This window comes from Ochotona princeps, chromosome 28 (assembly GCF_030435755.1).
Source record: "Ochotona princeps isolate mOchPri1 chromosome 28, mOchPri1.hap1, whole genome shotgun sequence".
NCBI classification, from domain to species: Eukaryota; Metazoa; Chordata; class Mammalia; order Lagomorpha; family Ochotonidae; genus Ochotona; species Ochotona princeps.
Window position 1 is genome coordinate 2598162 of NC_080859.1, and position 24100 is coordinate 2622261.

General features: G+C 50.8%; 1 protein-coding gene across 1 annotated transcript in view; it reads left to right on the forward strand.

Moving 5' to 3' along the window:
• Positions 1-24100, forward strand: part of RASGRF2 (Ras protein specific guanine nucleotide releasing factor 2) — a 116328-nt gene that overhangs the window by 14406 nt on the left and 77822 nt on the right. Inside the window, exon 2 of the mRNA XM_058656306.1 lies at positions 22657-22763. Coding sequence (XP_058512289.1) covers positions 22657-22763 — 107 coding nt within the window. The remainder of the gene's footprint in view (positions 1-22656; positions 22764-24100) is intronic.

Consider the following 24100-nt stretch of genomic DNA (forward strand, 5'->3'; position numbering starts at 1 on the left):
GTGCCTCCTGGGTGCCCCCTGGGTGCCCCTATCCCATGTCAGGGTAGTGTCAGGGTATCTCGTTCCAATCTTGTTCCTTTGCTTTTGACCCAGCTTCCGGAGAAGGGACACCTGGGGGTGGCGGATGGTGGCTCAAGGATTTGGGTTCTGGGAGGCCCAGACTGTGTTTGGGTTCCTGGCTCAGCCATGGGAATTGTAGGCATCTGGGGAGTAAAGCAGTGGGTAGGAGATCTCTCTGTCTGCCTTTCTTTTCTTTCGTTCTTTTTTTTTTTTTAAGATTTATTATTTTTATTGGAAAGACAGATTTACAGAGAGAAGGGGAGACAGAGAGAATGATCTTCCAGCCCAGCCACTGGTTTACTCCCCAAGTGGCCATAACAGTGGAGCGAAGCCAATCCAGAGCCAGGAGCCAGAAGCTTCTTCCGCGTCTCCCACATGGGTGCAGGGTCCCAAGGCTTTGGGCCGTCCTTGGCTGCTTTCCCAGGCCACAAGCAGGGAGCTGGATGGGAAGCAGAGCTGCCGGGATTAGAACCGACGCCCATATGGGATCCTGGCGGTTGTAAGACAAGGACTTTAGCCACTAGGCTACTGCGCCAGGCGCTCTTACATGCTCTTCTTCCCTGTGTGGTTTTAGATGTGATTTTGTTGTAGAATTCCAAAGAATGCCAGTCACTGTTGCCAGGGTGCTGGTGGGTGTGGGGAAGAGCTGGGCAGCTGCCTCTCCATGCCTGGGCTCCGGAGGGACTCTGGTTGATGCTGGGCTTGAGCAGGCCCAGTTTGGCCCACGGTCTCAGGGCTATCCTGGGATTGATCAGTGACTGCAAGTCGTGTGCTCTGCAGAAGGCACATCGGCCCGTCTTGGGAGTTTCTGGGGTGAAGGCTGTTTGTCTAATTGAGCAGGCCCTGGCATGTGTACCCTGTAGCTTAGAACAGTCTAACATTGTGCTGGTAGATTGAGTTCTGAGTCTCCTCTCACCTTTGACTCCAAAAGACCGAAGTGGAACACTGACCGCCTCCCTCCGGCTCCGGAGACATGTTCTGTGCCTCCTTTCAGGCTGGGGCTTTTCACCAAGAACACCAAGTCTGGGCTCCCCCAGGGCCTGGCCCTCTCTGTGCCCACACCCCCTCCCCATCACAGCAGGATGGCAGGCTTGTAGTGGCTAGGTCCTTGAATTTCTGGTGTTCTGTCCTTCACTTTCAAACCTGTAGATCCCTCCAAAGCTTTCTAAGGCTCTGTTCTGGACGTGACTGTAGGGTCCCTGGAGGCAGGTTTCGTTCATGTATGTCTGCCGCGTTGGGTAGGGGAGGCTTTGCATCTGTAGGTGTGAGATGGGGACAAATAGGACTCCCCCTGAGCTCCCTCCCCACCCGGCATCCCTGTGTATCATCCCCTCCCCCCACGCCTCAGAAAGGCGGCCAGTGACATCAGCATTTTCTAGATGTATTGCAGTCGTTTTTTGTACATTTGTCTAAATCACAGAATGTTCTAGAGCTGTGCACCTGTTCCTCGGGTGCCTCTAGTCCCAGTAAACCAACGCTTGTGATGCGCGGTCACTGTTAGCCACCTCCCACGTAGAGTGTTGGTGTGCGTCTGTGCTGGTCAGTGTTCCTGCTGTTGGCTTTTCCATTGCTTCCTTGGCACCACAGCACAGGGGCAAGTTTTCCAGGGCAGTCTGGCTTTAATGTATTCCATCTCTGAAATCCTTTATGTGCTGGTGGGTTATCAGGTCACGATGTCTTGACCTGTTCCGCCCAGTAGTTCTGCACAGTTCTGCACATCCATGGTTGGAATCGTTCAGTGGTGTTTTTGACAGTCATGGGACGAAGCTGAGATGGAAAGAGGCGTCCTTACAGCAAGACTGCTGATTGCTCTTACGGAGATCTGAGAGCATTCACAAGTGAGTGTGTGTGCGTGTACAGGCTGCTGCTTGCTGTTGCTGGGGTCTGTACTCACAGGCAAGTGTGCATGTGTGTGCATGCAGGACAGTGTTGTGACTGCAGCCTGATTTAGAAAACATTTTTCACAGAAGCACTTTTTTAAAGCAAGGGATCTTGTTCCAATAGGAAAAAAACCACCGTGCATTAAATTTACCTTGAAAGAAACATCAGATGAAGGATACAGCATGTTACAAAGGGTATTAGCATCTCGGTCCTAGTGCAGTTCCTAATGGGGGCACACCATGGTCTTAGCGCTGGTGGCCTGGAGGCATCGCTCAGGACCGGGGTCACAGGGCTTTTGCTGCCCGGGACGGTGGGTGTACTCCTTCACGCTGGTGCTGTTGGGAGGCTTGCCTGTGCCTGGACCCAGCTCCCCTTCCTTCATCTGTTCTACAGTCCTGAGGGCTTGCTGGGTGTTCCACCCTATCTGAAGGCTTGGTGAGGAAGCTGCAAGCCCTCCCGCCTCACTCTGCAGTCCTGAGTGTCCCCAGCTGTGAAGCAGGTGGACTGAGCATCTGAAGTCTGGGCCAACGCTTCAGGTGGTCGACTGAGACTGGCTCTGATCTTAAGAGAGAAAGTCCTTGTGAGTTTGTGGCCTGGAAGGGTTTCTGGAATGTGTGAGGTCACCGTGGTCGGAGGAACCAGATATAGCTTGTTGGGAGAAGGAAGAACCAGGCTCCTTTTGGATTCAATAAGGAGATTTAGGTTCAAGTTGGAAAAGGATGTTGGGGCAGGCCGGAAGAGCAGGTGGGGCTGACTGTGTGGCTGGGAACATGGGGTGGGGTAGGAACTTGGTCCTATTGTTAAGCAGGCGTCTCGGAGGGACTTTTACTGGTATCCAGTAGGGTTGCAAAGACTCTCCTGGGACTGGGAGCGGTGACCCTCAAAGGCACCCAAGTGTTACGAGGAATGTCCACCTTCCTGCAGGCTCTGGTCACCAGCAACACATGGGGTTCTCTGCTATGGCCACTGGAGGGTGCAGTATGCCGGGGTCTCCCTCTGCCTGGGGGTTTTCTGCTGAGTGCCCCCTCCCAGGCTGGTGCTTCCCTTGAAGTGACTTGGGCTCTTAGGGGAGGGAACTGAAGCCAGCTGGGAGCCTGTGTGGTCCAGACTGGTCCCATTGTGCACACAGGCTGTTGTGATAGAGGCTGGTAAGCAGGCACGACGTTTGTACCTTGTGAATGTCCCGCTTTGAAAGCCCTCTAAGGTGATCTGCCCTGGACGCTCCACGACTGTCAGGTCCAGGATTTCTTTTTCCCACTAAACTGATTTCCTGAAGTCTGAAATATTTCGTGGCCAGTTATTTTTAAGTGAGTCGACACAGGAAGGATGTGGAGGGGTGGGGAGCCCTGGGAACTCCTGCCAGTTAGTGGAAAAATTGTTTGAAAGTGGACTAAAGCCACTGGCGGTGTTCTGAAGAGAGTGTGACGTAGGAAGGTAGGTTTCTGTCGTGGCAGGGAGAGACGTGCGCCCTCACCTTGGGGCCTTGGAAACATTGTTTGGTTTCTTTTGTTTTTGTTTGTGTGTGATAAAATCCAATACCAAGAATCAGTTTGACAGTTTAAAAAATGGCTGTCATCATAGTAGTTCATAAGAAATCCCCATCCCACAAACACAGCCAAGATCTATAATATTAAACCCAATTTCACCAACATTTCATTCAATTCGTGGTGTAACTAGCTCTCAGATTTATCTTTTGGTCATTTTACGTGCAATTTCAACTAAGTTCATGAGAGATGGCCTGATGGAAAACAGTGCACCACAGATTCTTGTGATTGTAACTGCTCTGCAACTGTCACCGCTATCCCTGTGGCCCTTTGTGCCATTTGCCTCTTTTAAAAAGTACTGGGGCTCAGCCGAGGCTAGAGCCACATGCTGAGACTACAGATATCTCATGAGGGTGACAGGGACCCAGCCTGGGCCTCTGTGTACTGCCTCCTTGGGCCTGCAGGAAGCTGGGGTCAGGGGCTGGAGTGGGAATCAAACCCAGACACGTTGATGCAAGATACAGGATTCTAAACCGCGAGGCTAGATGCTCACTCCTTTGCCCCTGTGTTTGATCAGGGTGCGGAGTCTGTTGTCCCGTCACTCTGACGGTGCGAGCTGTGTGTTTTCTTGAACAGCTTCGGGATCAGCTCCCACAGTGTTTCCTGTCACAGCTGTCATCTTTCCTTTCTTTGAGTTGTACCACTTCATCACTTCGGCTTTCGTGAAGTCAGTGCATTGCAGGTCTGTCCTGGTCTCTGCATCCCAGCCTGTGGCTGAGGACTGTGCAGGTATGTCCTGGTCTCTGCGTCGCAGCCTGTGGCTCAGGACTGTGCAGGTATGTCCTGGTCTCTGCATCCCAGCCTGTGGCTCAGGACTGTGCAGGTATGTCTTGGTCTCTGCATCCCAACCTGTGACTGAGGACTGTGCCTTATTTTCCATTCAGGTTACCTAGAATCTCGAGTATCATTCTACAAAGGTTGTTACCAAGTGCTGGTCATTGTGAAGTGCTTACAACCTCCCTGAATGCCTTTTGTTTTTAAAAAGGATTTATTTTTCATTGGAAAGGCAGATTTACAGACAGAGAGGAAGAGCTTCCATGCACTGGTTTGCTCCCCAACTGGCCACAATGACCAGAGCTGAGCCAATCTGAAGCCAGGAGCCAGGAGCTTCTTCCGAGTCTCCCAGCACGTGCAGGACCCTAAGGCATCAAGCCATCCTCCACTGCTTTCCCAGGCCACAAGCAGCGAGCTGGATCGGAGTGGGGCAGCTGGGACACAAGCTGGTGCCTATATAGGATCCCAGTACTTAAAGGCAGAAGATTAGCCAATCTAGCTATTGTGCTGGTCCATCAGTGGATGCTTATGGTCCAAGCCCTGGTGGGTACTTTTTATTCTTCGTTAATAGCAATTGAGAGAGGAGTGACATATTGCTTCAGATGTTGAGGAGGCCACATATTAGCTCAAATTTCATGTACTCCATGTTGAGGAAGGCCTCGTATTAGCTCAAACTTCATGTTGTATCTCTTTATGAGACCAATGTGAATCGACCTTGGGAGAGACATGTAAAATGCTTGACAGTGTTTGGTTGAGATAAATGCTTGATAAATAATAGCTATTATGGATATTTGCACATACAAACAAGCCCAGAAAAGTAAGGCATAATAACATATGCTTAGTGTGTAATTTATACTTTATAATGACCGTAAAATTCATTTATTGCAAACATTAAGAAAATTTAAGGTACAGCCAACACATGAAACAATGCTCAGAATCATTAGTGATCAGGGAAATATAAATAAAGGCCACATTTAGGTAATATCCCTATCTAAAAATTTAAAATTGCTGGCAAACTTACAGCAAAAATGATGCACAGTTGGTGGGAATGCAAATTAGCATGACCATTATGGAAAACAACATGGAGATTCCACAGAAAACTAAAAAATGGGTTTCCCAAATGACCCAGCTGTCTCAGTCCTGCTAAAATATTCAAAGTGAAATCAGCAAATGGGAGAGATGTCTGCACCCATGCCTATGGGCGCCCAGTTCACAATAGCAAAGCTATGGAATTAACCCGATTGCTCATGAATTTATGACTGGAGAAAGAAAACATGGTATAATTACATAATGGAATATTACTCAGCACTAAAAGGAATGAAACGCTGACATTTGCAACAAAATGGAGACCACTGTGCTGTGTGAAATAAGCCAGAAACAGGAAGACAAATAGTACATGTCTTGTCTCCTGTGTGGAAGGGAATATAGAGTCTAAAAATTGTGTGGCCATCATGTTATTTGGTATATAATGTAAACACTGCCTTCATTGAGCTATACCGTGTACATGACAGTATACCCTTCTTTTTTTACTCGATGGTTATTGCCAGGAATCCTGCATTTGTGACAGCCACTCCATGTTTTCAAGAAATCATACTATACATGTGTATACAAGAGCCAAGTGTAGCATTTGGAATGATGTCCAATGAAGTGGAAGTAAGAATACTTAGGGGCCCAGCACAATGGCCTAGTGGCTAAATCCTTGCCTTGTAACCACCAGGATCCCACATGGGCACTGTTTCATGTCCCGGTTGCTCTAATTCCTGTCCAGCTCCCTGCTTGTAGCTTGAGAAAAGCAGTAGAGGACAGTCCAAAGCCTTGGGCTCCTGGACCTATGTGGGAAACCCAGAAGAAGCTCCTGGCTCCTGGCTTCAGATCAGCTCAGTTCTGGCTGTTGTGGCTGTTTGGGGAGTGAACCAGTGGAGAGATCTTTCTGTCTCTCATTCTCTAAAAATAAATAAATCTAAAAAAAAATACTAAACATGCTATGAAGAAAAGTTTAAGGTGACATTTTAAATGAGAAGGTTGAACAGTATTTCTGCTACTTTTTGAAGAACTCTTGTGCTATGTATGAGTAATCAAACTCATACCAAGTCATGAAGATGCTAACTCTGTTATATATGGGTACCTCAAGGACTTCATGGGAGAAATGAAACTAAAAGTTAAGCTTCTTTGCTGCAATGTTTTGAAATCCATGTATTATTTTTTTTTCAAAATATGCACTTTCCATGAGCTTTCTAAAGATCGTCTCATCTTTATAGATGTCTAAATTTTTCTGCAGCAAAACTGGGTCCTCTTTGAATCCCAATTTTCATGAACTTTTAAAAATTAAATATATATATTTATTTGAAAGAGAGAGAGAGATCTTCCATTTACTTGTTCATTCTCCAGAGGGCCAGGAATCAGGAGCTTCTTCTGGCTCTCCCATGTGGGTGCAGGGCCTAAGCCCTTAGGCCATCCTCTGCTGCTTTCCTAGGTCCTTAGCAGGCAGCTAGATTGGAAGTGGAGCAGTCAGGACATGAACTGGGACTAGCAAGGACTGTGAACATTGTAGGTGGTGGCTTTCCGTGCTGTGCTGTGCTGCAGTGCCAGCCCCGCCCCTCTCCCACCCTCTCCCCGCCCCCACCCTCACCCCGCCGTGATAGCTTGGTGTAGACCAAGGCACCTGATGTTAAAGCATTGACCTGAAACGTATGTTTGGAAATGCTGATGGTAATTTTGCCTGCTTTTGTGCAGCCATTTTTAGTTTTGACATTCTACTCTAATGGGGCTGCTTAAAGCCTCCTTTGTGTGAAATTCTGCCTTGAAACAGCCTTTATCTTTGGAACAACTAATAATGTTGTTGCCGAGTCTGGACATGACTGTGGAGTGGTAAAAAAAAAATGTTTTCATAAAGAGCTGCCTCCTGCTAGCAAATGAAGTCTACGAGGTGGAGCCGGATGGAAGCGGAGCTTTGAATCCGGTCCCCTTTCCTGCTGTAGCCAACAGCTCCAGTTCTGAAACATGGGATTTCATTTCAGTTCCTAGGTTTTGAACTGTGTGCTGTTTCACCCTGTGTAATGCAGGGCAAGCTGCGCCACAGTTAATCGTACCATCAGTCAATTTGTAAAATGCAGTAGAATCATTTGGTGGTAAAATGCGATTACAATAAGAGTTGTAATGAGATGAGAGGTACACGGGTGAGCCCTCGGGAGCAGTTTCTCCCCCTTCTAGAAAAATCCATTCTCCGTCTGGTTGCTGATTGGATTCTGGAATCCCAGTGCTTCTGTGCTCCTGCTTCATGTTCTCTCCTCCCTCCTCAGGGAGCTGGTGGGGTGGGGTGGGCGGACGGCGTGATGCCTGCACTTGGCATGTGTGTTTATCTGGGCGTCCAGTGGTGCTGCAGTCACTGGAGAAATTGGGGTTGTTTGTTGGCCACTCTAATGTCTGGCACCTGCTTAGCTCCAAGCTTCATCACCCTAAGGAAAGGTGGCTTCCGAATGGGACTCCTGGAGGAGGGCACTGTGTTTTCTTGGAGCATATTATTTTCTGGGTGGCTTGACTTCCAGATTCTGTGGGAAATGGGCCACGGGTTCATGGCCGGTTCAGAGCTGCTGACTGTTGCATCATGCTGCCAGTGCACTGGGTCGGGGGACAGCTTTGGTGTAAGCAATCAGGACCCCCAGAGCTGGGCCAAAGGAGTTGTAAGGTTGCAGGTGTGTGTGCTGGGGGCGCGGTCCTTTCTTTTGCCAGCTTGTACTAGCAGCTGCTGCTGGCAGAGAGCCTGTGTAAACAGGTCTCTGCCTCCACCCTGGCCATCCTCATCCTCCTTGTCCCACCACACAGTCTCCCAGCTCCCACACCCTGGGGGCTTCCCATACACTAGGTTCTGCTTCCCATGGCAAGCTTGCAGGCTGGCAGTCTGGCCCTTCCACCTCGTTGTGCTGCGGTCTCTACCTTACTGTGTAGGGCTTCCCTGGGACAGCAGCACAGAAGAGCAGAGGTTCACTTCCTCACCATCCATTGTGTTATAGCAGGAAGCCGTCACCTGGTGGGCTGGCAGAGCTCAGGTCGGTGGTTATGCTCTTGTGGGTCACAAGAGTTTTATGTGAAGCCAGCACAGGAAATACAAGGTGAAATCTCATTAACACATTGGCCTCGGATCTCCCTGACCCCTTGCTTCCCCAAGCTCTCCTCTGTTGTCCGTGTTCATTGTCAAGATATCTCAACTTCTGGCTCCTGGGAACAAGGCCTGTCCCAGCTTACATAGTCCCTCAGATCACCTGGCAGAGCCTGAGACCCCTCCCCTCCTGACTTCCAGGGGCTCCCAGAATCTCCTTAAGCTTCTCTCCCTCCTCACTGTGGAGTCTGGTAGGCATGCTCAACCTATCTGAACAGCAAATTAGCAAATACATACAATCCTTGTGAGGGCGTTTGCTGGTGCCAGCTCCACTGTGTGGCAATTCATCATGTCCATAACTCGCAGATTCTGGCTTTTCCCAAGCCTGTTCCAGACTTTTCTGCCAAGCCCAATCTCACAGGCACAGTGCCTTGTCCAGTGTGCCTGTTTGCTATCATGGAGGTGGAGACTGGCATACATTGACAGCTTTCTGAGCTATTGAATGTGTTTGCAAGATAACCCATGCCAAGAAACTCGTCTCTTCTACTGTACAACAATTTCCTCTTTAAGTGGCGGAAGTGTGTTCACAGCTTACAGACAAGTCTTTAGTGCCTGCAATTCACACAGATCTTCTTCCAGGGAAGGTGACTTCTAACCCAACAGCCAAAACTGGTGTGCCACTTAGAGTTTCCCACACAGGCAGATAGACCATGCAGAAGGGGAATAGCTCCTCGGATAGCAGATCATGCAGACGGGTTACCCAGCTCTCCTGGCCCCATCACACCTGGAGCAGCTGAGATTCCTGTTAGCATAGAGGGTATCACCACAGAGACCAAGGCTCCCAGGAAGGCCAGCACTGTCCCTGCAAGGCCCTCACTCTGGACACTGACTGCAGCCTTCAGTATTGGGGCTGCAGGAGGTGGTGGGAGTCCTGGTGCCTGTCCAGGGACACAGGAGTGGCGTCCACCTCTAACTGCATGCATGCAAGGTGTTCGTCAGGTTTCTTTGACTTCACTCAGCGTGGTCTAGCGTCTGTTCCACTCTGTCTCTGATTAATGGTGTGAAACACGAGTGTTTGGGTTGCAGGGGAGAACAGGAGTGAGATAACAGCTAGCTCTTGTGTGTGAAAGGGGGAGGGAGCGCTTCTGGAGTCAGGAAGGCATTAGTTCTCAGGGAAGCAACAGCATAACCAGAAAGGGCATCGTTCTGGCTTGTTTATGGCTTTAATATTTTTTAATGTCTGGACCTTGGAAATTGGGAGTTCTTACCGAATTAGATCATAACCTGTGTTTGGTAATGCCATTGTTTTTTTGTTTAAGATTTTAAATTTTTTATTTGAAAGTCAGTATTACAGAGAAAAGGAGAAACAGAGATCTTCCATCCTCTGATTTATTTTCTAAATAGCCATGATGGCTGAAACTTGGCCAATCTGAAGCCAGGAACCAGGAGCTAAGAGGCTCTCCCTCATGAGTGCAGGGTCCTAAGGACTTGAGCCATCCTGCGCTGTTTCTCAGGCCATTAGCAGAGAGCTGAATTTGAAGTAGAATAGCTGGGACACGAATCAGTGCCCATACAGGATCCTGGCAGAGCAGATAGAAGCTTAGCTAAGTAGGGCAAGAGAGCATTTCCATCCATTGTTTTGTTCCCCAAGTGCCCATGACAGTCTGGACTGGGTGAAGCTGAAGGTAGCATCTTGAAACTCAATCTAAGCATCTCCCGTGGGGGTGGCAGGCACCCAAGTCCTTGAGCCATCATCACTTGGTGCTTCCTGGTGTGTGCTGTGGCAGGAAGCTGGATCACAGGCACAGCCAGGACTTGAACCAGGCACCTGAATGGAGGAGGCAGGTGTGGCAAGCAGTGTCTTCATTGCTGCTCCCAGGGCCTGCACCTGCTGATGAGGTCTTGGTGACATTTCAAATGGAGATGAGGTTTCCTGTCAGCTTCCTCAGCTCCATCCCTGCTTTGCATGGAGAAGACTTGACATGGCCCACAGAGCCATGTCAATACCCTGGGAGATAGGGCAGGAGGGGAGGAGATCAGACTATACCTTTCTGGAACCTGCTGCCTGCCTCCCATTATAGGTGATCAGCTGTGGATCCAGTGGAGGGTTCTGGATTCCTGGAGCCAGTGTTAGGATTCCCTGTGTTCTAGACACTAAGGCAGCACTGTTCTTCCTATGCTTGGACTTGAAAGCAACACTGTTCACACCCACCCTGGTAGAGGGACCACTGAGTGTGGATAGAGTGATTCTCCCAGCAGCATGCCTGCCTGGAGGTGGTTGAGCATTTGGTGGGAGGTTGTGCAAATGGTCCTATTACAGAGGCCAACTAGGCAACAGAGTCCCCATCAGCAGCATTCAGCTGCCCCCTAGGACACTGGGACAGTGTCCAGCAGTTGTCAAAGCTCAGTAATGGTCATCAGTGCCTATAGAATCATTTGCATTTATTTGCTAGTGATTTCTACAGCCCTGTGAAGTCTGACCAATAGGTTGAGGCACACCTGGGTCTTTCTAGATGGAATTCAGCAGCTCTCCTCCTATCAGGTTCTTGGTAGTGGTCCCTATGTGGCAGAATTGCCAAATGGGAATGGGGCAGTGCAGCCTGAGCTCCAGGATGAGAGGAGCCTGCTGTTTGCCTTGACTCTGGAAGTGACCTGCAGATACGAAGGTGGACTGGGGCAGCCCCCTGTCTGTTAGTGAAAGCAGCTGTAAGGACAGACAGCTTCATGGGGGAGAAGCCACCCAGTCCTCATGGTGCCTCTGGAGTGGGCAGGACGGAAAGAGATCAGGCAGCTTCCCCAGGGATCTGTGACCTATGGAGGGAGGCTGTAGCCAGCATTGGAAAGCTCATGGGGACGTCTGCTGCCTCTGCATGGCGAGCACTTCCCTCCTTCATCCAGTCACACAGGCAGCTAGGGGGAGAAGGTTGACCAGAGTGGGTGCTGTTCTCCATGGCAGGGAACCCATCCCCAGGGAGACCCACCCAGTCTCTGCAGAATGCTGAGCAGGCAGAGCAGATGCGGCTCCTTTGTGAGGGGGTAGATGGAGGATGGAAGTGGGCGTGGGAAAAGCAGAGCAGGAACCCAGCTTGTGGAAGTTACCAAGACAGGCTCCAGTCTGCGCCCTGCAGCTGCCTGGCGCCTTGCCACTGCTGCCCCAGAGATGCCCGGCTGCCTGTTTCAGCCTCCTGCTGTGCACCAGTCCCCGTGGAGGGTGCTCTGGGGCCCTGGGACTCAGCCATTGGATGCATGTATGTGCTGAGCTCCTCTACATGAGCGCCTCTTGTGGCCACAGTCCAGTTGCCAGATCTGCTATACAGGACCAGCGCTCTCACTGTGTAATGACTGGAGGAGAATGTACAGGGCAGGAATGCTGTGATTCCTGTACAGTTTATGACACATCTTGCACGTTTATTCTTGCATTGTTATTTCACTGCTTTATGAGTGCCTGATTTAGTTTCTAAGCACACAATCTCAAGATCTTTGTACTTGTGTTATGTATAAACCATATAGATGTGTTGCTCTTCAAAATCAGGTGACTGATAAATCATGGATTTGTCCTTCTTCCTCCCCTCGCCCTGCTATTCATAACACTTCCCATCTCTTGTGCTGCTGACGTAAACACTGACAAGGGTGGAGGTGACCAGTGTGGCGTCTGGAGCCATTGTGACATCAAGGGAGGAACAGAGCCGATGGCTTCAGAGTTCCATTGTCTGGACATGCTTGGCAATTGAGATTCCAGCCCAGCGCTTCCTTCCTCCTAAGTGGACGTCCACTTGGGGTTTGTTGGGCCCTCAAAATAGATCTCTGATCAGAGTCCTGGGTTTTGGACTCATGCAGCCTGTTGGCTTGCTGCCTTCACAGCGAGACCAGGGAGCAGAGTGGGGTCCACCTCCCGTGAAGTCCACCTCTCCTGGTCACCCTCCAGCCTAGCGCACATGCCCCAGAGGGTGACCACTGTGGCTCTGAAAGCCGATTTCCGCATCTTTAAAGTGGACATGGATTATGTCATCATTTTCAGGCCGGGCATGTAGGTGTGGACGCCCTAATAGGCTATCCAGGCCCATGAGGCACCCTGTATAGGGTGGGGACCACTCAGCTGCTTAGGGGGTCCAGGCCGTGTAGTACATGTGGGCTACTGGGTTGCTGACGCGAGATCTGAGTGACTTCCAGGAGCTGATGGGCTTGTGGCTGTCAGAGCCACATGTAGTAATGGGAGGAGCAGAGATGCCCAGAGGAATGTCCACTGGCACCTGCGCTGCCCCCCCACTGGGGGTGACTTTCATCTGCTCCCCAAACCCTGCTGCAATGCAGCAACCCAGAGTTCAAAGAAGCAGGTTCCTGTGCTAGGATGTGGCCAGGAATAGCAGGAAACCTTGTGTTTCAAAGACAGTCAAGGACATTTTCAGCGAATATTTTAGTCATGTGTCTTCCCTGTGCCATATCATGCAGGCTTTGTAAATGCTTATGGCATTGTCAAGACACATGGGGAAATCTTTAGATGGTCATACAACCTGTGAAATACTGGAGTAACATTTTACATATGGTGTAACTCAACTATACTGAAAAGTTTTTATGGCATTAACATGCCTCAAAAATTTTTTGTCATTTTTTTCAGTGATTAAAAAAATTATTTATTTGAAAGTGACTTACAGAGAGAAGGGGAGGGTATGGAGAGACGGACAGAGTGTGAAAGAGATCTTCCATTCGCTGCTTTACTCCCCACATGGCTGCAATAGCCTGAGCCAAGCCGGTTCAAAGCCGGGAGCTAGGAGTTGCTTCTGGGTCTCCCACATGAGTGCAGGGGCCAAAGTACTTGGTCTTCCACTGCTTTCTCAGGTGATTAGCTGGGAGCTGGCCTGGAAGTGGAGCAGCAGGGACTCAAACCAGCACACCTCAACATTTGACCATGATTTTCTTTCGTTTATGGTGGACTAAAAGTGAATTTCTCTCCTGAGTTTGCTTCTCTGTATCTAGTACATTTATATCTGTGTGCTGTTTTCCTGGATAGGAAGAATGAGCTTTTCCCCAACAAGTAAATAATTAGGTAGTAGACAAAAGCCATGGTAATCGGTTTGCGTTTTTACAATGAGGAAAAAAAGTTAAATGCGTAAGGCCCAGAACTGAATCCTGTCCTGCATTCCCTGGACAGAAATGGAACCTGGCACGGGGAAAAAGCCACACGCTGGAGAGTGAGGGAGGCTGGGCTCTCGGGGATTTTTTGCACAAGCAGCAAAGGTACGCGGCTGTCGCTCACACACATGTGCTGCCGGAGTTTTTCTGCCAGCCCTGGGCGTTGGTCTTCTCAGCCATTCCGACTGTTGAGATTGGAGACTGTCATTTTCTTCTAGAAGTCTTGACAGCTGTGAGCCTTCAACTCTCAGCAAATGAGATGAAAATGTATTTTTAGTATTAAAAGTCTCTCAGGGAAAGAGGCCCGGCAAAGCCATCGTTAGTCACACACGTTTAGGCAGCATGTTAAGCTCCTTGCTGCTCCTGCTTCTCTGGTGTTTAATAGCCAGGCACGTCCACCAGATGTGCTCCGGTGCTTTATTTACATCATGCCTCCAGCAGTTCATTGTATATTTTCCTACTTAAATAAGCACGTACCAGGCAGCCCACTTTCTCAGGTTGCTATGCTGCAGCGTCATGTGTTTCAAAGCAGAAGAATTTCTAATGGGCCCTGAGTGTGCTGCACATCCCTGCCTCACATAGGACTGTTTATATTTTTGCCTTAGACATGTGTATTTTGGGGCCTGACATGATTTTTCAATGGTTACATCCTTGCCTTGCAAGCACCGGGATCCTATATGGGCAGTTCCTCTCTTTCTAGGACTCTGAGAGCACCCCAGTACAGCACGTTCTTTCAGCCCTTCTTCGGGGCAGGCCCCCTGACCATGGGTGCTGTCTCTCCGGTGAGCATGGCTTTGTCGGGCTCCCTTGTTAGTGAGGTGTGGAAGTCAGGCTGCATGTTTTTCCAGGGCGACAGCACAGTGGGGAGTTGTCGAACTGTGCTGCTTCAGTCCCCAGGCAGGTCTGAGCATTCCTGTGTGTGTCATAGCGATGGGTGCTCTCCGGGGTTTCTACTGATGGGTGCTGCCGCAGCCATCTACTGATGTGGTGGGGCCTTGCAGTTTCCACACTCCATGCCAGCCTCAGCTGGGTCTGGTGTTCAGCCCATGTCACAGAAGCTTCCCAGCATCAGTTCTTCTCCAGGCCTCATGGAGAATGAGAAATCAGTTCAACACGAATCACCAGCCACCCCTGGGGAGTCCTGCAGTGACAGGAGGAGACAGGCTCACCTCTCTGAAGTGGCCAGAAACCCTGTGCTGGACTGACTGCACCTGGTCCCTGCCTGGACTGTCCCCCATCCCCATACCTGGTCCCTGCCTGGACTGTCCCCCATCCCCATACCTGGTCCCTGCCTGGACTGTCCCCCATCCCCATACCTGGTCCCTGCCTGGACTGTCCCCCATCCCCATACCTGGTCCCTGCCTGGACTGTCCCCCATCCCCATACCTGGTCCCTGCCTGGACTGTCCCCCATCCCCATACCTGGTCCCTGCCTGGACTGTCCCCCATCCCCATACAGTGGCACCTGCATCAGGTTTGCAGCTCTGGATGGCACCTGGCTTGGAGGGCAGCCTGGCAGAGCCATGCACAGCTGGGACAAGCTCCCCTCTGGTGAATGTGCCTGGCTCCCAGGCTTCCTTGGCACTCGCAGGAAAGGTGGCCTTGTTTCCCCTGAGCCCACAGAGAGACAGCGTAGAGAGAGACTTGCTGTGTCCACGAGCTCCCCTGGCTCAGATGAGAAGTCAGCAAGCTTCCCAGCTTCCTGAAAACAATATCGCCTGCTCCGACACTGCCTGTGACGAGGCCTCTGGATGGGGCTGCGGAGGGGAGACCCTGCACCCTCCTAGCTCCTTGTGCCCAGGAAGGGTTGGAGGAGGAAGCTGAGCAACCTGCTGTGTGTGTGTGAACAGTCTGCACTGAGTGTAAGCGTTTCATCAGGGTCTGAAGTGACAGTGTCTAACCCAGCCAGAAGTCAGTCCCCTTTAACTTCACAGTGCTTGCTTTGGAGTGGCAAGCGCCCGAGAGAGACATCTACAGTGAAGAGTGACTCCCCAAGTGCGGGAGCTGGGAGCTTTCTCAGAAGTGGTGCCTGGAGGAGAATCAGGCCAGCTCAATTGAGAATATCCAGGGAGGAAGAAAGAAGAGAAACTGCCATTGTGGCTGCTGAATGGTGTTCTCATTCTGCCATTCCCTCCCCCTGTGCCCTGGTCCTTTGTGATGTGCCCGTCAGGTTCTGCAGGGGGACAGGCTGGGGACACACTGCCGACAGGGTACTCCCCCTGGCCTGTCTGAGCCCCAGGTCCGTGGCCTATGGCGTGCATGGTGGGAAGAGACTGGACAGTACACATTGCACTCTGACAAGGGTTTAACTTCTCATGGCAGAATTGCATTGGGGGAAAGTAGTTGTGTGATGGAAGTGATTGTCCCAGCTCTCCCCACTCTGGTTATGCCTCATTGGGTATGCTCGGCCCTCAGAACTGCCCGGCTGTCATCTCAAGGTGGCCCCTGCTGGGGCTGTCACACGGCCTCTGTGTAGGCCGAGTGGTGCATCAGTGCCTCCCTCTCTGGATGAGGCATTTGGGCTCGGGGTTGCCAGTAGTGCCTGGAGGATTGTTCTGGAAGCAGCAGCTTTGCTGGTGTGTTGAGTTGTGTTGAATGGAGTGCTACCCTCAGTGGCCATGTCACGGGGGCACTTCTACTTGGTTTCTGGTCCTCCGTGCTCTGCTGAGCCGGCGGCCGGGCAGCTCAGGCCAGCTGTCCTGTCTGGGACTGTTCTCGGAGGGGCGGGGTCACCACAAGAGGTACAGATCACCTGAGAAGTCTCCTCACCAAGTGTTTCCTTTTCTGGTAAAATTGTGTTGAAAACTTCAGGACTCAGAGTTAATTAAGAACGTTTACATTTTTAATTTATGTGGAGTATAAGAAGCTAGTTCTTTTTAAAGGTTGCTTATGCTCAAAGACTCAACCAATTATACATCAACACTATTTGTTTAAAAATTTTGCATCTGTACTAAACATGTAGTCAGCTTTTATAGTATTATTCTTTGAAAGGCAGAAAAGAGAGAGACAGAAATTGATTTTAGTTCCACTGGTTCACTCCCCAAATGGCTGCAGTGGCCAGGGCTGGGCCATCCCAAAGCCAGGAGCTTGGAGTTTCTTCAGGGTCTCCCACGTGGGCTCAGGGATCCAAGCACTTGGGCCATCTTCCACTGCTTTCTCAGGTGCATTGGCAGGGAACTGGATCAGAAGTGGAATAGCCAGAAATTGAACCAGCGTCCATGTGGTTCACAGACAGCAGCTTTATGCACTATGCCACAACAGCCACCCCAACAGGGGCACACACTAACACAGTGAAGCCCCCATTGACAGCATGAACATTCTGTTAGGTGTTCTTTGTCCTCCAGGGGTGCTTTAAAGTGTACCGGAAGCTGTGTATAAATTATATGTGAATATGATGCTGCTTTATGGGAGTGGGGTGGGGAATTAATGTCTAAGAGGTGTCTGGGGCCCAGACTCCAGGGGACAGCCAGGGTGGCTGATGAGTGAGTGGGGGACAGCAAGGAGAAAGCGGCCTTGGCTTTGGGGTCTGCCTTTCTGCGCGGCTCTGAGGAGTCTGTTCTTTGCAGGTTCTGGATGAGGTCTGCAGCAGGTTTGGTGCATTGTTTGGACCCAACCTGTGTGCGTTTTCTGAGTGTGGCTGAAGTCTCAGGCCCCCCGGGGCTGGGGGTGCCCCCTGTGATGCAGCTCCTCCACCCGTCCTGCCTGTCAGGTGTGGTCGGCACCGAGCAGGATCCTGACAGCTGTGCTACTGTGGTTCTTGGCCCCTGCAGGCTGCTGTTGCCACTGCCCTTCCAGCCGGCTCTAAGCCAAGTGCAGATTGCCTTCTTGGGATGTGGCCAACTTGTGGTCCAAAAGAAACAGCCTCTTTGAGTATTTCTGAACACAGCTCCTGTTCCTGGCTCCCCAGCAAGGAGCTGCTAGGAGCCAGCATTGCACGGTTATACTTGGCCAGGCCCAAACTGGGGAACGAACACAGGTCAAGGTCCCCGTTCTCCAGATAGCCTGTGGAGGGTGGTGGTGGAGGTGGGGACTCAGTACACAATCCTTGAGCAGAAGAGCTCAGTCATTTTAAATGTGACCTTTCCATGCCCTTGAGGGAGTGACGGTTCCTTTTGCCACCTGCCTTCTAAACCTGCCATGATGTCCATTGCCTCACCTTGTGCAAACAGCACTTAGTGTGGTCTCGCAGCCAGAGCTGGAGTGCCGAGGCCACCTTGTGTGTGCTTGCCTGGGGGCTGCTGTGTTCTTCACTGTGAAATGTGAGCCTCTCCTGCTGCCAGCTGGGGGCCGCGGGTGGGACCTCTCAGCTGTCAGAAGTGCCAAGTTGCTTACCGGGCAACCTGTTGGTGGTGTCTTTGTGGCATTATATAGACCCCTTTCCTCCATCTATCCACCTTCTTGTTGTCTCCTTCCACACACTCTCTGCTTGCCCCCTCTGTTTTTATTCTTTCTTGCAACCTCTGCTCTGTCTCCATTCTCCTCCTCACTGAGGGAGGCCGTCCTTCTCTACTTAAGCTCTTCACTGGTCTCTTTAGGGTCAAGGGCTCTGAGTGGCCCCCTGGGAGCCTTCTGTCTCCTCACCCATCTATCTCCATGGGAAAGGCACACAGCTGGAACCCTGCACCCCTAGGAGGCTCAGTCAGCTCTGAGCTGCCGCGCAGTGGAGATGGAGGGCAGGAGAGTGGATGGGGAGAAGGTGTGGAGTTCTAGGATGCGGCGGTGACTTGTTCACTTTGCTGATGTAACCTGCCCAAGCAGGGAGTCCAGGTGAACGAATAAAGAATCTAGAAGCACAGCGTGATGGGAAACAGCTGGCTCTGTATTTGGAAGGACTTGAGGGTGATTTTCATAGGGCAGAGGGCGGCTTGATTTTTTTTTTAAATCCTTCAAAGGCTTAGCACAGTGTTTTATCAGTCAACATTCGTGGAATAAAGAACAGATGAGAGCACACCAGCCTGTTAAAGCTGAGAAATGAGGGAATGGTTTCACGCGTGGAGAAGAGTGACTGGAGATGAGTCAACCAGAGAATTGACCCACGCACGTCCCCTGCTTCCAGGTAATTTCCTCTGCTTACAACATGGAAGTGTAAATCATAAGACTCACCACTTCTGGACATCTGTAGTTCAGAGGTTTCTGGAGTTTACCCAAGGTTGTGAAACTGCTACTGGGTACGGCTGCCCAGGGGTCCTTGTCTTCTCAGACAGAGTGCCAGACAAATGAGTAGACTGAGCACCTGGTGGAGCAGGTGGCGTCTCGGGAAAGCACCTAGAGCCCAGTCCGAATCCAGACTGGAGTGTTGGTGGGGACAGGCGTGGGTCCCCGCCCCTGCTGTCTTCTTGGGAAGCTGCTGCAGGGAGGACTTTCTGGATGTGGAATTATGACATTCCTCCTAGGACTTCGTCATTTCAGTGTTTAGGACCTAATTTCCCTGAGCTGTCCCTGGACATGAGCTGGAACCCAAACAACAGGGCATGACTTTGGAGTGGATGCTGGTCTGCTTCTTATTCAAACAGAAAAACTTCCTATTTTCCGTAAAAGGACAACCCCTGTTTTCTGCAACCCCCTTCCGCATACAGACTGGTACCTGCCTTGTTTCCCATCACTGTGATCTATTCCCAGAGCATTTTTGTTAACCCCAAAATAAGACCCAGCAGAGGTAGCTACGTGACAGGGTCAAAGCCCAGGAAGGTACAACACGGCGAGGAGATGAGTGGACGGGCTCTATCTGTGATGACGAATCACCAATGCCCCACATCCGTGCAAGAGAACTCTGCGTGGGGGAGGGGACGTGAGTACTACCAAGCCTGCTCCTCTGCCTGAGAGCTGATGACAAAGGAAACTGCACCCACCTCCCCAGCCACTTCCTTGCCATCTCCCTTGGGTCCCCTGTGGAGAAGCAGGAAGCTGTCTCCTCATGGGTGCCGAGGGGCCAGTGCCAGGAGCAAATGCCCTTGCTACTTTGCTCTAGATGTTAGTGAAGGGTCAGATCTGCCCCAAGAATCTGAGGTGGCACAGCTGCTCCTGCCCCAGGTCTGTGAGCTCCGTGGCAGTCTTGAATGACGAGAAGGTTGGAAATGAAGGGCAAAAAAGGCACGGCAGGCAGGAATAGCCTGGGTTCAGAGCCAGGCTCAGCGCCTTAACCAGGGGCTGAGGGGGACCCAGAGCCAGAGGCGCTTGGAGGCCCGTCTGTCACTGTGGCAGGATCCTGGACAGAGAGGCCAGACGAGACTCCCGGTGAGGCTCGCAGCAGGAGGCAGTGTGCATCGTACAGGCACTGGCTTGCAAGATTCACATTCAGAGCCGGAACAGAGGCTGGCATTTCCGTAGGGGAGCTTATGGAAGAACTGCAAGAAACGCAGTGCAGTTCAAGGCTGAGTTACTGTGAAACAACACAGCGATGAATGTGGCTTTATGAATAGGCTAAAAGGAAAATTACATGACAGAGTAACAAAAGTATCCCTTTTTTATGAATTACATCTATTTTTCCCAATCTCCTGTATGTCTTTATGCATTGATTGCAGTAGTTTCATTATGCAGGTTTGTTTTTCTGTACTGAAATTGTCAGTCTTCCGTCAGTGTTTCTGGATGTTGAGTTCTGCTGATCACTGTTCTACTCAGAGGCACAGTGGCATGCACCCATCTTGTTTTGAATCCTCTTGTGGTTTCATTGTTTTCCATTAGAACCTGGTGCATTTGTAAATTACCCCAAGATATTTGGGTTTGTAATAGGGTTTGCTGGTCTCTGTTGCATGGAGAGAGAATCATTCGCATGATCTGGCGTTAAGGTGCTCCCTCTGCCTGCGCCCCTTGGATGCTAGAATTCCATCTCCCAACTGGTGACGGCCCAACCTGGTACCCCTCACTTCCCAAACCACCTTTTATCTTTGTTCTAGCACCTGGGAATCCCACCCCTTTTTGTGCTTAACTCTGTGTATTTGATCCGGTTTGGGGTTTTTCTCAGCTTGTTCTAAAATTGTGCTATGGATCTGCGCACATTGGTCAGAAAATTGGAGAGGATTCAACTAAGGGGCTCCTTTGGAAATAAAGTGAGGTGGAGATGAGCAAGTACTGTTTGTTTCCTGGACTCGGCAGCTTGTTTTTAAAGCATTAAAGTGTTTTTAACACTTGTTTTTGTTTATTTGAAAGGTAAAAGACATCCCATGTGTTCAGGTATAACTTAGCAACTTCCCAGATCGTCCTGTCCTTCATCATTGTGACCTGGCTGTGTTGGTACTGAGATTGCTCTCCAAGTGGGAACATGTTAGTTTATGTAATGCAAAGCAGACCAAAGCAGACCTACCCACAGGTGCATTTCTGTGTGTTGTACAGAAGAATTCACCAGAGCTTAACACAGAAGGTCCCAGGTTGTTAGTTTTTTCTTTTCATTTCTACTTTCCGATTGTTGCCAATGACCTCTCTTGCTGTTATAGTTTCCTGTTTCGTGTCTTCTTTGCTGGGGCTGTGTGGGCTCATGGATTATTGTGAGTTTAGTTGTCTGTGAGTCATGGCCCTCTGACTGTGTCTCTTCTGGAATCCTCATGGGACCCTGAGAAATCACTGGACATATTTAGTGTCTCTTTCAACAGTGTCAAATTGTCCTTTCCTGGGCGGACAGTTTTGTGAGTGTAAACTTGAATTTGGATTGGTGTCACTTCTGAGTCAGGTTGTAGAACCATCCTTCCCACTGGTCCCCTGTGCCAATTCTTTATAGTCACACACTCTTGGCTATGACCACCCTATTCTGTTCCCAGGTACACACTCCTGGCCCTGGCAAACCCTCATCTGTTCACAGGCACACACTCCTGACCCTGGTAACCCTGATCTGTTCCCAGGCACACACTCCTGGCCCTGGCGACCCTGATCTGTTTCCAGGTACACACTCCTGACCCTGGCAACCCCTCATCTGTTCGCAGGCACACACTCCTGACCCTGGTAACCCTGATCTGTTCGCGGGCACACACTCCTGACGCTGGTAACCCTGATCTGTTCCCAGGCACACACTCCTGGCTCTGGCGACCCTAATCTGTTCCTGGGCACACACTCCTAGCCCTGGCGACCCTGATCTGTTCCTGGGCACACAGTCTCACAGTGTGTAACCTGTTGAGACGGTTTTCTTTGCCCACCTCACTATAGCCATCTGAGTTAATGCTGAGTGGTACTCCCTTTTATGGATGGACCATTGGTTTACTTAAACACTGTTAAGGAATATCTGGGTTGGTTATGAATAGAGTGCATATGACAGAGATCACAGTATCCTGATCCCAATTTCTGTGATCCAACAGTAATTTAGAAGCAGTTTTGATCTTGCTTTAGTCTCCAGCGGGGCTGGGTTTCCTGTCATGTGGCAAGTGGAGCCTATTTTATGTGTCACTCTGGGGTACGGCGTTGAGGCTGGGCTCTTAGGATGGCAGGGGCAAAAGGACTTGCTGGTGGTTTGAAAGGCTGCAGGGGCATAAAGCTTCGGAGTAAAACAAGGCCTGAGAATTCCCCAGTGCAGTGGTGCAGGCTTCCGTCTCCCGGGGTGCTTTATCCCTCCCACAAGAGGAAAGTTTAAAAAGTGTGTTAGTGGGTCTGGCATGGTAGCCTAGTAGCTAATGTCCTCACCTTGCACGTATCAGGATTCCATATGGGTGCCAGGTCATGTCCCAGAGGCCCCGCCTCCCATCCAGCTCCCTGTCTGTGGCCTGGAAAAGCAGTCGAGGACGGCCCAAAACCTTGCAGCCCTGAACCTGTGTGGGAGACCTGGAAGAGGCTTCTGGCTTTGGATGGGCTCAGCTCCAGCCATTGTGGCCACTTGGAGAGTGAATCATCAGACAGAAGTTCTTCCTCTCTGTCTCTTTTCCTTTCTGTATATCTGACTTTCGAATAAAAAAATAAAATTTTTTAAAAGTGTGTTAGCTTCAGCCTTTGTGCATGGGCAGATCTGTGCTGTGCCCCTGTTTTGCATGTGTGTAAAAAGATGCTTTGCTGTAGGGTTGCGGGCTAACTTTTCCTGGAAGGTGTTAGAGTGCATCCAAGGCATCTTCAGGAGGGATACTCACTGCCCGGGCCCTTGCTTCCCTGACCATGAGGCGGTGGTCAGTACAGACCCCATGCTGGCACATGCATGCTGCTGTTCTGCTGTGACACTTCCCCAGTAACTCACCATCCCATGATTGTTCCTTCTTTGCAGTATTACTTCACTGTCCTTTTTGGCCACGAGGGACAGAAACCGCTGGAGCTGCGCTGTGAGGAGGAGCAGGATGGCCGAGAGTGGACAGAGGCCATTCACCGAGCCAGGTAAGCCCTCTGCCTTCTTTTGTAGGGTCCTCTCTGCTGGTGACAGCTTTGGCTGACCTGCAGTTCTGAGCTGGGCTCCCATTGGTACATCCTCTTGAGTCATGCATGAGATGCTTGTTTGGTTTTTTCTGTGGCTGAAGAGGAAAGGGCCTGGAGAGGGTGATATTCTCAGCTGTGGCTCACCATGCAGATTTCTTTGTGGACACACTCCTGGTGATGGGGCTTATCATCTGTGTGGACTCGTTTTTCCCCTCTGTGTCTGTGAGAGGGGAAACCAAGGAGCAGAAGGGGTGTTTGCTTACCTTAGGGTGCATGGCTGCTAAGTGGCAGAGCTGAGTCCAGGCTGATGGACTCTGCTCACGTGGCCGGGTTGTGGGAAGATGTGGTGCTGGGCACGTGTAAGGAAGTAGGAGAGGCGGGACAGTGTGGCTTGGGAAAGCAGAACAGCAAGTGCATGATGTGAAGTGTGTCCAAGAAATCTGAGAGCAGCACACAGACCTCTCTGGAACTCCTAAGTCCAGGCCGCTCCTAGCGGCTCCCAGCGGCTCCCCTGTGCCCCACTTGTTGCCTTGAACTCTCCAGTCCTGGTTCCCTTCACTGCCCAGCTCCATGCTGCTGTACCTTCTCTCCTCTTCGCCTGCAAGCCTGCTGGGCCAGGCCAGAGCCACAAGCAGAAAATTCCATCCAAGTCTCCCACATGGGTGGTAAGGCACCAGATCCTTGAGCCGTCACCACTGTTCCCCAGGTGTGCTAGCAGGAAGCTGGGCTGGAAGCAGAGGCGACAGGACTGGAGCTGGCTGTCTGCTAGGCGATGTGGATGTCTGATGAGGTGGCTTAATTCCCTGCACCACACTCCATCTCCTCTTCAGCCGCTTTTGATTGGTGCTCTCCCTGTGACAGTGTGCTGAGTGCTGTATCGTTTCTGATCCTGGCAGTAACCAGGAGGCATCACCCATCTCAACTGGTAGCTGAGCAAACAAAGCCTGTTGACAAAGCAGCAGATGGACCAAGGTCTAGCGCAGCCTTGTGAGCTGCGGGGTGGGGGTTCCAAGCCTGGTCCGCTGGACTCCAATGACCCACGTTGTTCTTAGCCATCTTCTCTCTGGCTTCCAGTCTTTTCTTGTTCTGTTTCTTTTTTTACTTTCTCTGTTCAGCGATGAAAATGCCTCAGGGTGCGGTCAGTGTTGAGGAGATAGATGTGACTTGTGAAATAGTTTGGCTCTTGTGCTTTCGTGCTTCTGTTTTCATCTCAGCTCACGGACTGATCCGGTCCCTGTTAGCGCTGACTGCGTCTTGTTGCAGCCCCAGCACCAGCACGAGTGACTTGCTGTAGAAAG